The sequence below is a fragment of the Cygnus olor genome, chromosome 3 (genome assembly GCF_009769625.2).
Source record: "Cygnus olor isolate bCygOlo1 chromosome 3, bCygOlo1.pri.v2, whole genome shotgun sequence".
Classification (NCBI taxonomy): domain Eukaryota; kingdom Metazoa; phylum Chordata; class Aves; order Anseriformes; family Anatidae; genus Cygnus; species Cygnus olor.
Window position 1 is genome coordinate 115,083,735 of NC_049171.1, and position 11,806 is coordinate 115,095,540.

Here is an 11,806-nt window from a genome sequence, read left to right on the forward strand (position 1 = left end):
TGCCAACAAATCACAGAATACCAAGCCAACACGGAGTATTTTCACCAAACCATCTGCATCAAAAATGCTGGTAGAATTAAAAGCTACACTTAAAAGCATCCCTTCAGACTATGTACTGTTACACCAGCCCCACCAGATATCACGGTTAGCAAAAAGCGTTACACCATTTCAAAATAAGAAGGCAAATCAAGTACTATATATGTGCATGTTTTAATTCATTTTAAAAATGGTCTACATTTAAGGATAAATTTCAAGGGTTTCCTTTTATTTTTAGTGTTACATTAGATTATACCTGAATAATCTGCATAGTAACTTGAACATTTGTTTTCTTTTTTTTTGTTTCATTGTGAAAATATCAGTTGCAGGTAGCAATGTAACATCTCAACAACAATCACAAAACGTGCAGGATGTCCAGCCAGAAGCATTTCTCAGTTGACTTGCAGTAGCATGGCACTTTATAATTTGTATATCAATACTTTTTTTTTTTTTTTTTTTAATAAGTGTAACTCAGATGTGGCTCAGGAAGCAAAAACAAACTTTCTTCACTCCACCTCAAGCGTGGGGTCAGTTCCTCAGCTGGCTGCAATCTGCTCTGCTGGAGTTACTCCAGTTTATACCAGCTTGAGGACCTGGCCTGAACTTTTTTCCAAAACACACCTCTTTCATGCTTTCCTTAACATGAGTGCAAATACCAGGAATGTGGTTTGTGTCCTTTCTAAGAGGACCTTAATGAAGTCTGTGCAATGGCCCTGAACCCCCAGCCATGCTTGCTGGAGGCACACCAACACAGAGGCTGAACACGTGCCAAGAGCAGTGCATCAGGGAGGTAAGAGTCCCTTGAGGAACAAAAAAAGAAGAAAAAAGAAAAAAACAAAACCACAGTTCATTTTGCCCCCTGTGTTAGACTTTGACATGTGAAGTATTTGTTTCCAGGTGATCGTCCCAGCTGATTAAGAAGGTATTCAGAGCACCTAGTGCCACAGACAGACTCCTAGTATCAGATGTGCCTTCATCTTATGGAGAAAGCTGTGTGTCTGCACTGACTGCAATAAAGCCTGATCTTAACTCATGTGTCTCCACGAAATACCAAAATACCTTTGGTTAGGTGTTGTGAATACCATCTCATTCCCCCTATAATCTTTTGTCTCCCATAGAAAAAAGTGCTTTTGCTTTTTCTACCTGATAAATATTCGGTCTGCTTGGTCCTGTCACCTATCCCATGTGTTTGTACTGAGATCTGTCACGAGGAATTTGCACTTGGTTGGCTGTGAGCTTGTGGTGGATATGGTAAACGCAGAGGGTTATCACAATAACCAACCCCAGTACCAGGCCCAAAATCAGAGGCAGGGTTTCTTCTAACTGCTCCCTCTGGTCCACTGGGCACTTGTGTTCTGGGTGGAAATAAAAAAAGAGAAAAGGAGATGGAGAAATGAGTGAGACACTGTAAATATTAACTCCTGCTGCTGCACCAAACCAACATCCCTGGAGAAACTGTCCTAGACAAGTCAGCTGTGCACCAGCGTCCCTGCACAGCACAAATAGCTGCAGCAACCAAGAGAGACAGCAACAGTCGTCAGCATCCTGGGGAGAAAATCAATTGCTTTGGAGGAGAGTCAAATCACAGTCACTGTGCAGGGCTTGGAGGGAGGGTGAACATCTTCCATCAAGCCAGCTGACGTGGTGGAAAAAAAGACTTTCAGGCCCAGAAGTTCATCTTCAGTCCTCTGTGCCACACCAATAGCACTGACACTGAGAACAGGGCAGTGAAAGAACAAGCCTCCTGACTGTGGCTGAAGAGCTGCTCTGTTTATTTAGAGACTATGAATGTGATATCATGAAACAGCAACATCAGTAAGTATTTAATCAGAGCAACCCTCATCATTAAAAGGGCTTTTCCCCTCTGTTTGCAGGCTGACGGAGATCCAACAGGAATTTCCCCCTCCCTACGAGCTGCCCAATGGCAGCGTGCCAGCTCTGGCAGAGCACGCCTGTGTTTGTGGGCAAACAGCATCCTGGCACCCCCTCTTGTTTGTCAAATATAGCAAAGGATGAGCAGAAGCACTGGGAGTGTCCCCAGTGGCTTTCTCTCTGGCCTGTGAATCCTCACCATAGTCCAATAATCTTTCAGAAAATAACCACAGCTGCAATGGGAAAACACTTTTCTATTTAGCTTGCAAATACGTGGCCACCAAAGGTAGGAAATGCACTACCCTGGTAATTCCTGTTCAGCTCCCTTACACTGCCACAGTCTTACAGGTGATAGACAAGATCTCAATTTACTTTTTTTTTTTTTCTCCACAGAAACCTTGCTTATCCATGTTGATGGACAGGCAGACCAAAAAGAAGAATGGCAACACTCAAAAATAAACCTATGGGTACAGAAAGTAGAGTGCTCTGGCCCCTGGACTGTCTTCTTCACAGTGCCAGAATCCTACTGAAAACAAGGAAAACAGCAGTAATTTTCAGAAGAAAAAAAAAAAAAAAAAACACACGTTAGACAAGCACAAACAAAGGGCATCACTACTTACTCCCATCAGTAAAGACCATCCAGATGGGTTCCCCAGGCAGCTGACTGCAGAACACAGAGACCCAGAATTGCTGTGAAAATAAACGCACTGCAAATCTAGCAGAATGTGGAAAAAGGCAGGAAAAACCCCGAGACCCCCTGCGCCCAGGCAGGAGGTGACAGCAGGGACGTATCCATATCGCCAGTGCTGCCTGCACCGCCGGGAGCTGTGCCGCCCTCCTCCCAGCAGCAGGCTGGCAGCCATGTGTTAGGAAATGTTTCCAGCCACAAATGAAGTGAAACAAAAAAGCCAAAGTGAAACGCAGTCTAACAAAGAAATGTCCTTTTCAGTTCCAGTTGCTCACTGTTTCACCAGAGGAGTGATTAATCACCAGGTCTGTTACAGGCGATTCAGCAGTTGCTGCAATGCAGGGGTTTTGTTTGTTTGTATTAACAAGAAAAACGAACAAAAAAAGCTACCCTGATTATTATTTAGCTCCCCAAATCAGATTTCCAGAGCTTTAGGGAATTCTTCTCAGTTTAGGATGCTAAGGCCTGACCAGAGTTGCAGCGGTGAGGCAGAGGCACAGCACAGGCTGGTGTGCCTGGTCCTGGCTGCGGGAAAAGCTGCGTGGGGCAGTGCTGCGGGGCCAGGGGTGCCCCAGCACCCCAACCTCTGACCACATCTGGGCACAAAGCAGCAGCTTTGAAAGCACCTTAGCTTAAATCCTATGGAGTATTGAAACAAGCCTGGTGTAAATCCAGCTGAGGACATTCACCTGTGCTCAAACAGGGCAGGGTTGCCCATGCACATTTACTTAAACATGAGTAATGCAGCACTTTTAGGGGAATGGGGTGCATGCGAAGGTCTGTAGCCAGAGAAGGCAAAGCTGAAAGCACCAGTACTGTGATGCAGAGGACTAACACAACTCTAAAGCGCCTGCTTGCAGTATTTGAATTCCCATCTTTTGCCAAAGTAAACAGACTGCAGAGCAATAGATTACACAGAAGACATGGCCAAAACTCCAGCATCCATGGAAAGCCACAGCTGTATTTAAGTGTCTGAGTCACAACTCAAAAAGGTGTCAATTCTTGCAAGCAACCACAGAAGATAGCTCTTTATCCTGCCACTTTTTAAAGAGGATTAAAAGGAAAAAAAAAAAAAAAGCCCATAGGAAAAAAATATCAAAGCTAAGGTAGCAGTCTCCAGCAGCATACCCCAAACCGTGCTGCTCTCCCAGCCGGACACTGCTGCGTTCCCTGGGCAGAAAGTGCTCTGCCCCGGCAGCGAAGGCAGCCGTGAGCAGCAGCTGCCTCTGGCCTTACAACCTCCCCCTCTTTGCCCAGCCGCAGCCCTTTGCTCCTTTCAGCTGGTCACCAACATCCCCGCTCTGCAGGGAGCGCTGGGGGAGCGGGGCTGGGGCTGTGGGGGACCTGGCGGGGAGGTGCCTGCAGGCGCTCAGCACAAACCCATCTGTCGGGGAGCTAAGGCAGTCCAGATGCTGCTGGCTCAGGGGATGAGGTTTGTATTTTAACATTGTATGAACGCTACATTCACTTCACAGCAAATAAAAATATTTGCACATTTATGGCAATATCCTTTAGGATCCACATAGCATTGCTCATCCCAAGAATTTAAAGCATTGTAGGCACTGAGGTCCACAGCACCGTGGGCAGGTAGGTAGCGGGCATTATTCCTGCTCTATCAGGGAAGGAAAATGGAAAGGGGGAGTGGGAAGGGAGGGGGGGTTACATGAAGTCTAAGACAGACCCCCACTCAGACATCCAACCCGCTCAACCACAGGCGGGCTGCTCAATGCACAGCAAATGAAACACAGTCACACTGGGAACGGACACAGATATGTCAAACCGATGGCTTCTGCAGGAAAACAGCCCTCTCCAGCAAACTTTCCCAGAGATTTTGCTTCAGGTCACAGAGATCTCAGTATCTGCCCAAACTGCTGGGCCCTACCCTGGGTTCAGCAAAGCGAAAAGGGTCCCTGGTGACTTTTCTCTACATGAGCAACTGGGGTGAGGCTGGCAGTTTGACTGCATCCCAAGCCCGGCAGGGTCAGGATGAGCCACCCCACAGCACGACCCCACTGCAGAGACGGCAGGCGGGTGACAAAGGAGGCGTTCAGGTGCGCTCCCTTTGTGCTGTGCCTCCTCCGGCACCACGAGGCACCGCACTTCACATACCACCACGGTTTCTATGGTGAGTGCTCGTCCAATTTCAGTACTAGGCTACGAAACCACCCAACAGGCCCATTTTCTTGTTTCAGCATCCTTCAGCAGAACAAATAGCAGCAAGGAGGGAAAAAAAAAAAAAAAAAAAAAGGAGACAGTGGTTTCCCGCAGTCATGACTGCAAGCCTGAGAACTGGTGCAAGGGCTGTTAAATGGATGGAAAAACAGCCCAGGAGTGTCTGGCATGACAGGATGGATTTTTGAGATGGGTTTTTAGAAGTGATTGGTTTAGAAAAGAAAAAATAAAAAGGTTGGCTGCTTTTTAAACATGGCCACACACCTTGCAGATAGGAGCTGCTTGGTGCTGAGAACCCCTGAGAAAATGCAGCCCTTGTTTGGGGTGGTTCAGAGGGAGGTGAGAGCTCCTGGGATCCCAGCCCCTAATTCTCTGCTTTTGCATCCCCGTGTATAGGCATTTTGTATGATTTTCATGAAAATCAAAAGAACTGGCAATTTTTGTGGATTCCTTCTCCAATTTAAACATTCTCCTCTCATCCTCTTGATTTGTCTCTCTTTTCAGTAGTCTTTTAACTGATAAATGTACACATTTTCCATTAAGAAAAAAAAACCTCCCAAACTGAATGAAAAATTTCTGCTGCTTTTGTAGTGAAAAGGGTAAATAAATATGCATATTTATATGCCTGTGTGCCAGTTGGTTGTCTTCAAGAAAAGATATTCTAACACTTGAATTTAAGCATTCAGAAAACAAAAGCAGTCTAATCGCTGCCCCCCAAGTTCTTCAATCTCTTCGAGGTAGGACAGCGTCAAGTCTAATAACGAAACCTTTCCCCACCATTTCTTTGTGGCAAAAGAGAGCCTGACTCTCCTATGTCTCAGCAATTCTTCTGCTCTAGCAGGTCTCTTTCTCTATTCTAAAATATTTTAAAATGTTCTGTAGCTTGTTCATAATTAATAGGAATTTTACCTAATGGGAAATTAATGAACCAAAAAGGAGAAGGCTAATTACTGTAATTTAAGATTGGCAGTGATTCTCAGACCCCACAAAGGATCATGTTTTGCCATGCATGTGCCGAGCACATGCCGGTCTGCGGGGCTGGTGGGGACGTGCCACTGGGAGTAGCAGCAGAGCCCGTGTTTGAAGCTTTGCTGTTTTAAATGACCACTCTCAGGCACTTCTAGCCATCCTCTCCAGGTGGGTGCTCTTTGCTATTTAACTTCCAGCAGAATTAAATAACAAGAAGTAATTTAATAACAAGAGCAACAGCAACAAACCAGAAAGCTTGACAAAGACAGAAATCGTGCTTTCCTCAGAAGAAGGAATTCCCCCCCCGCGTTCAAAGATTGCTAAACCAACCAGGGTTTCTTTATGTCCTGGGTTAAAAATAATAATAATAATAAAAAAAAACTCCAACAAAGAAAAACAAATAATTTACAGCCTGATGCCAAAACAGGGTATCATGAAAAATGGATGCAGTCCCCGCTGGCAATTAACCCTGAGCCTGGTTGTTTCAAGTGGGAGCTATCAGACCTCACAAGTCTGGTAGCACACAGACACAGCAGCTAAACCTGAGTCCAGACTTGCATATTTTAAATGTCCTTCAAGGGCTCCCTGAATGCAGGGAGCCTGGAGCCCCAGGAAGAGGGAGAAGACGAAGATTTGCCACCAAAAATGATAGGAGACTATGAAGTTTTGCCTTTTTCTCCCTGCAGCCTATGCAAAATGTGATACTACTTCTATAGAAAACAGATTTATTTGTGCCCACGATAAAACCAACTCCGTACAACGCTGGCCTCGCCATGAGTAATTCAGCTGTGCGGAGCGCTGCCAGAGCCAGCGTACACAATAGCAAGTATTTACTACACCAGTGAGAGGAATGTGAGTCATGAGTGTAAGTGCTCGGCTCTGTAGTCAGTGATGGGTTTCTATTGTGTTCTAAAATATTTCCTACATGCAAAATAATAAAGCCCCATGTTTTTAATGCTGGTCTTGAAAATAACACCACCACCTTCTAGCTGATTATTAAAAGATCTGGCTATTATATATTTTATTTGCAACTTATTATAATAATGGAGTTAACCACTTTGCTAAAGCAGCAGTATAAAGAGGGAACTAGTGTCAAAGCCCTAACTGAGGTGAGCGTGCTTACACTCCCTCATTCAACCTGATGGAAAAGGCAGCTGGCAGTGGGGCAGGAGGAGCTCCGTGCCTTCCTCAGGACAAAGGAAAGCAGAACCTGCAGGAATTTGCCCCCTGGTGATATTACTGACTCCAGTGAGACCCTGCGATTCAAACAGCATGTGTTAACTCACTTTTTTCTTTTACCCTCAATTAACATTTAAGAAACCTGAGAGGAGGGACAGCGCCCCCCGTGTTTGGCATACGAGGTGCCCCACACACCCAGCTGCCCCGGACAAGGCTTCCGGTCATTTTCTTTCCACCCTTGGCTTCCTCTGTGGTTCCAGCTCACATTTACAGACTTGACCGAGAAAAGCTGTTTTCCTCCCTTGGTCAGCCTCAGCATAATGCTGATCACAGCAGCACCCCAGGACTTCAGACACGGTCAGGGTTTCAATCATCCCCTCTCTGCACCCAGCAGCAGACCTGCAGTCTGGCTACAGGGACATCCCTACACCATCACAACCCCTAAAGGTAAACCACAAGGCAGACAGCTCATCCTGTCAAGGACTAAACCTTCATGGCCTTCTGCTGCTGAGCCACTGCCTTCATCTTGTTCCTGCCACCCTCCTCCTCACTATGCCATGGGCAGCTCCCCATGCAGATATCCCCAACTACCAACCTCCCCAAAACATCTTGCCTAAATCATGAACACAGAGAAGAGCACCTAATGGTCGCTTGATGAAATCTCTTTTACACTTCTTTCACCCATGCAAAGAGCATTAATTGAGATGAAGCCAGCAATGTGCATCGCAAATATTTCCTTCCACTACAGCACCAATCCTTCCCCAACATGCAGTGGCCCTAAAAAGCCCCTGGAGCTGTCCCAAAAGCACCTTTGGTGATGCTAAGATGTTCCTACCTGCAGGGCTCTCTGGAGACCAGGCAGCACCATTGCTTGCTGGCAACCCAGCCAGATGAGGCCTTACAGAAGCCAACCTACATGCAATGACAGCATGCATTGCGACCAAATAACAGCTGGGCTAAGCTCATAAAGGCTTTGGAAACCATGGAGACAGGGAAGGGATTGGAGGGACTTCAGGGAGCACTCACAACTCACTGGAGGGAGGAGATGGTGCTGTGATAAAGGTGGGACCCAAATTCCCTGAGCAAATGACGTCCCCAAAGGCTGCGGCAGTGGCAGCACGTTGGGGATGCAGAACATGTCTTCGCCCGGTGCCTTACCTTCACTGAAGACAAAATCTGCAGTGATGTCGAAGGGCTGGATGCGGACTTCAGACAGCAAAAGCTGCACAGACTTCTGGTGGTCGCTGGAGATGAGGGAGATGGTCTGCTGTGCCTGGCACTCGTAGGACTTCCCAGCTGGGGTGACCAGGGCAGAGAGCCGGTGCGAGTTGGCTGTGTGCTTCCCAGCTGGCCGAGGGGCAGAAACAGCCAAGGTCAAGCCCTGTCTCAGGGGGACTGATGTGACTTTATTAACCAAACTAATAAATCGGGCATGGGGTATGCAGCACAGTGGCTACACACTCCAGTGCTCTCAAAGCAGCAGTTTCTCCCAGGGTGGCATCGTGCTCTCTGCGTGGCACCCCCACATAGCCAGGACAGCACCCGCAGTGGTGTCACCTGCCCGCAATCAGGGATGGATGGCTGCAGCGCACGGTCCTGCCAGCACAAAGGGGAGAGCTGGCTCTGCTGCTTCCACCTACATTCCTGACACAGGACTTGAAGCTCACAAAGCCAGAGGAATGGTGTCTATTGTTGTCTATACAGCCTCGGACTGTGCTCATACTCCCTATGTTTGGGAAAGAGCAATTCTTGTGGCTGCGCTTTGGTGCTGAATTGAGGCAGAAGGAGCACTGCGATTTGGGGACCTTACTGCAGAGCGAAATAGGCCTTAGCACCCTTCTCAGAAATAAAACATGGTCATTTCACCCAAGTATAGATTGTAAAAAATATTTTCTTGTTATATCAAGTTGTTTTGTAAATGAAGGCAGAAGGCAGCTCAGCAAGGTGGAATGAGGGATGCCTTCCACCCTCGGCTCATCTGCAGCCCTTTGTTCCCATCCAGCAGCACAGAAAGGCAATCAGTGTTTTGCGGTTGCAGAGGGTGATGAGGCACAGCCACCACCACGTTTTGGGGACACAAACTGTAGGGGTAGAAAAACAGCTCCACATCCAGCGAGCCCTATGGCATAAGCTAGTAATGCACCATTCACTGGAGTTTGAAAATCTCGCTGACGAAAAAATTGCAAATGACAGTATTTTAAATTTCAATGCAAGGCAACTCATTTCTAACCAAAAACAAGGTAAGAACATGGAAGCCAAAAGAAAGGAAACCCAGTGAGAAATGGAGCTGTTGGGTGTGGAGGCGCATAGGGATATTGATGTCTGTCTCATGGTTTCCACAGGAGCCCGCTGCTTTTCCAGCCACGGTCAGGACTGAGGAAATAATTAACCTTAGATGCCGTTAAAGCGCTGTCCCGCAGGACAGGAGCCAGAAGTGCCCAGGGCAGGCAGAGCCCGTCCCGCTGCCTCCCGGGTCCCCCGGCAGGGCTGGGACAGCGCAGCACCGGGCAGAGCTTGGGCGCTCCCTCCCGCGGCAGCTACGGTCATTAAAAACACGAATGAAGAATAAAAAGGGGAGGAAAAAAATGAACATAGGGTTTAAAAACGGCACCCGGTCCCAGTCTGTCGGGCGGGTGTGGGGTTGAGGTTTTCCCCGTTAAATTGCGTTTGGCTGCCCCGACGCTGGGCATCCCCCGAGGATGCGCTTTAAAATCGCGACTCCGGGAATCCCCCTGGGGCTGTGCTTTCAAATCGCGACCGGGGCGCTTACGGCTGACGGCGTCCTTGAAGTAGGTGCGCTCAGAGGTGTCGTAGGCGAACTGGATCCGGCCGAGCCTCCAGAAAGCCTCCTGGCCCCGGGACGTGTTGTGACCCTCCTGCGGGGGGGACACAGCGGCGGTCAGGAGCCGGCAGGACGGCCGCACACCTCGGCCCCCCGGCCCAGCCCCGTACCTTCAGGAAGAAGAGTTTGAGGGTGTACGCTTGCTCCAGCCAGGAGATCTCCAGCTCCGACTCGTTGGTGCCGCACTTGCCCTTCATCTCGGCGCCCCGCGACAGCGGGATGTCGGCTTGCTCCGTGATCAGCTATGACCGGGGAGCGGGGCTGAGTGGGGCGAGCCCGGCCGGCCGCCCTACAACCCGCTCAGCCGCCCTACTACCTGCTCAGCCCCCCCACAGCCCGGCCGGCGTGGGCAAAGCGCACCCCCCAGTCCCCCGGCCCCACTCACATCCACGTAGTTGCTGGCCCACACGTCGTAAGGGACGAGGAACTTGGCGGCGAATTCCGCCATGAGGCACGTCGTCCTGTTTTCCCGCACGACGAAAATGTCCTTTTCGGGGTTAGGGGAGAGCCCGGACAGGTTTTCAACTTCTTGCTCGGCAGCCAGGCGAGCCGCGGCGTCTGCGGGCAGAGGGGCGCTGAGCGGCGGCAGCACCCCTCGGCACCCCCCAGCCCGGCCCCGGCACTAAAGCCCCCAGTCGCGACGGGGCACCCCATGTCGCGACAGGGCGGGCAGTAGCGATGGGGCAGCCCGCGGCGGTGAAGCAGCCCCGGGGCTCGAGCAGCGCCGGGTCTGTCTCTGTGCCGGCCACATCGCGACAGGGCTCCGTGTCGCGACAGCGAGGTCCCGGGGGGTGTCGCAACCCGTGGCCGCGGTACTCACGCAAGATGAAGAGCAGCCCCGGGAGGCGCCCCCCGGCCATCCTCCCTGCTCGGCCCAGCGGCTGCAGCTGCTCCGGGAGGGTCCGCTCCGGAGGGATGGAGAGAAGAAGGGAAAAAAGGAGAAAATACTACTAATTACTTTTTAAAAAGCTGAAAAACCTCCTCTTGCAGGAGCTGCACAGGCTGCAAAAGCACTCCGCTGCGGAGTGCCGGGAAGGAGGGACGGGGAAGAGCGTGTGGGTGTGTGGGGAGGAGGAGAAGGAGGAGCAGCAGGGGAGATGCCGCGGAGCTGCTGGAGGCGCCCGCGCCGGGGGACGGGGCGCACACGGGGAGGAGGGCTGGAGTCCCCCCTGCCCTGCCCGGCCCGGCCGAGGGGCTCCCGGGGCTCCCAGCCCTGCCTGGGCGAGCCCCTGGCGCTAAGCGGGAGGAAGGCTTGCCTCGATACCCGGAATTTCAGTCGAAGGCGAGCGGCTGCTTAGCGCGTTCATCTGGGGAGACGCGGGCAGCTGTTTGGGGCCGCAAGGTGAGAAGCAAAGCCGGCAGCCTGCTGTAGGCTCCCTCTCCACCCCGGAGCAGCCGGCTCCCCCGCTGTTTTTTGCTTTTCCCTGTTGCCCACCAATGCGACGGTAAAATTTTGGGGATTTTCTGCCTCTCCCCGAGAGCTTTTAGGGCCCTTCAACATCAGGTAGGAAGAGAAGAGCAAGTCCAAATATTTGCAGCACCGAGGAGAAAGAAGAGTCCCAAGAGCAGCTCAGTTGTGGCAGGGAATTGGAGCCTAAGGATATTTTTTTCTGTGAAATGTCAAAGGGACAGCAACTATTTGGAGCTCGTGGCCTTACAAGGATTCACTAACAATTCAATTTTCTAATCCAGGAAAAGGAGTTTGGGGGAAACAATACAGAGCTTTGCCAAGCAAGGTACTACAAGGGGAGTTTTGATTGCAGGCTGCTGCTTCTGGGAAGCTGCCCTTTCCCTGCCAGGGCACACCTGCAGAGAATGGTTGTCTTGCTGGGAAATAGCTCTTCAAAAATAAAAGTTACTGAAGGAACGCATTGATTTCTTTTGTTTGTTTGCTTTTGGTTTTGTAACTGTTCTGTCAAACTCCTTTCCTGCTCGCTGTATGTAGTAAATAGTATATTCTGGCCTTTTCCCCTCCATCTTGTTTCAGGATAAGGACTCATTCCTGCCCCTCAAAATAGAGCCAGATCTGTGTCAGTAGTGATACAAGA

The 11,806-nt window shown here is 50.0% G+C and overlaps 1 protein-coding gene across 2 annotated transcripts; it reads right to left on the minus strand.

Annotated features, from left to right (window-relative positions):
- Window positions 1-236: 236 nt before the first annotated feature.
- Window positions 237-10,813, minus strand: LAMP5 (lysosomal associated membrane protein family member 5). 2 transcript variants are annotated; one of them, XM_040553987.1, is made up of 6 exons: window positions 10,579-10,813; window positions 10,144-10,316; window positions 9,869-10,000; window positions 9,687-9,792; window positions 8,075-8,263; window positions 237-1,391 (listed from the first exon to the last, which is right to left on the minus strand). In XM_040553987.1, the coding sequence occupies exons 1-6, from the start codon at window positions 10,616-10,618 to the stop codon at window positions 1,213-1,215; spliced, it is 819 nt and encodes a 272-aa protein (XP_040409921.1). In that variant the 5' UTR covers window positions 10,619-10,813; the 3' UTR covers window positions 237-1,212. The 2 variants fall into 2 exon arrangements, with proteins under 2 accessions (XP_040409921.1, XP_040409922.1); XM_040553988.1 differs by lacking the exon at window positions 237-1,391 and having other exon boundaries at window positions 6,143-8,263; window positions 10,579-10,652.
- Window positions 10,814-11,806: the final 993 nt, after the last annotated feature.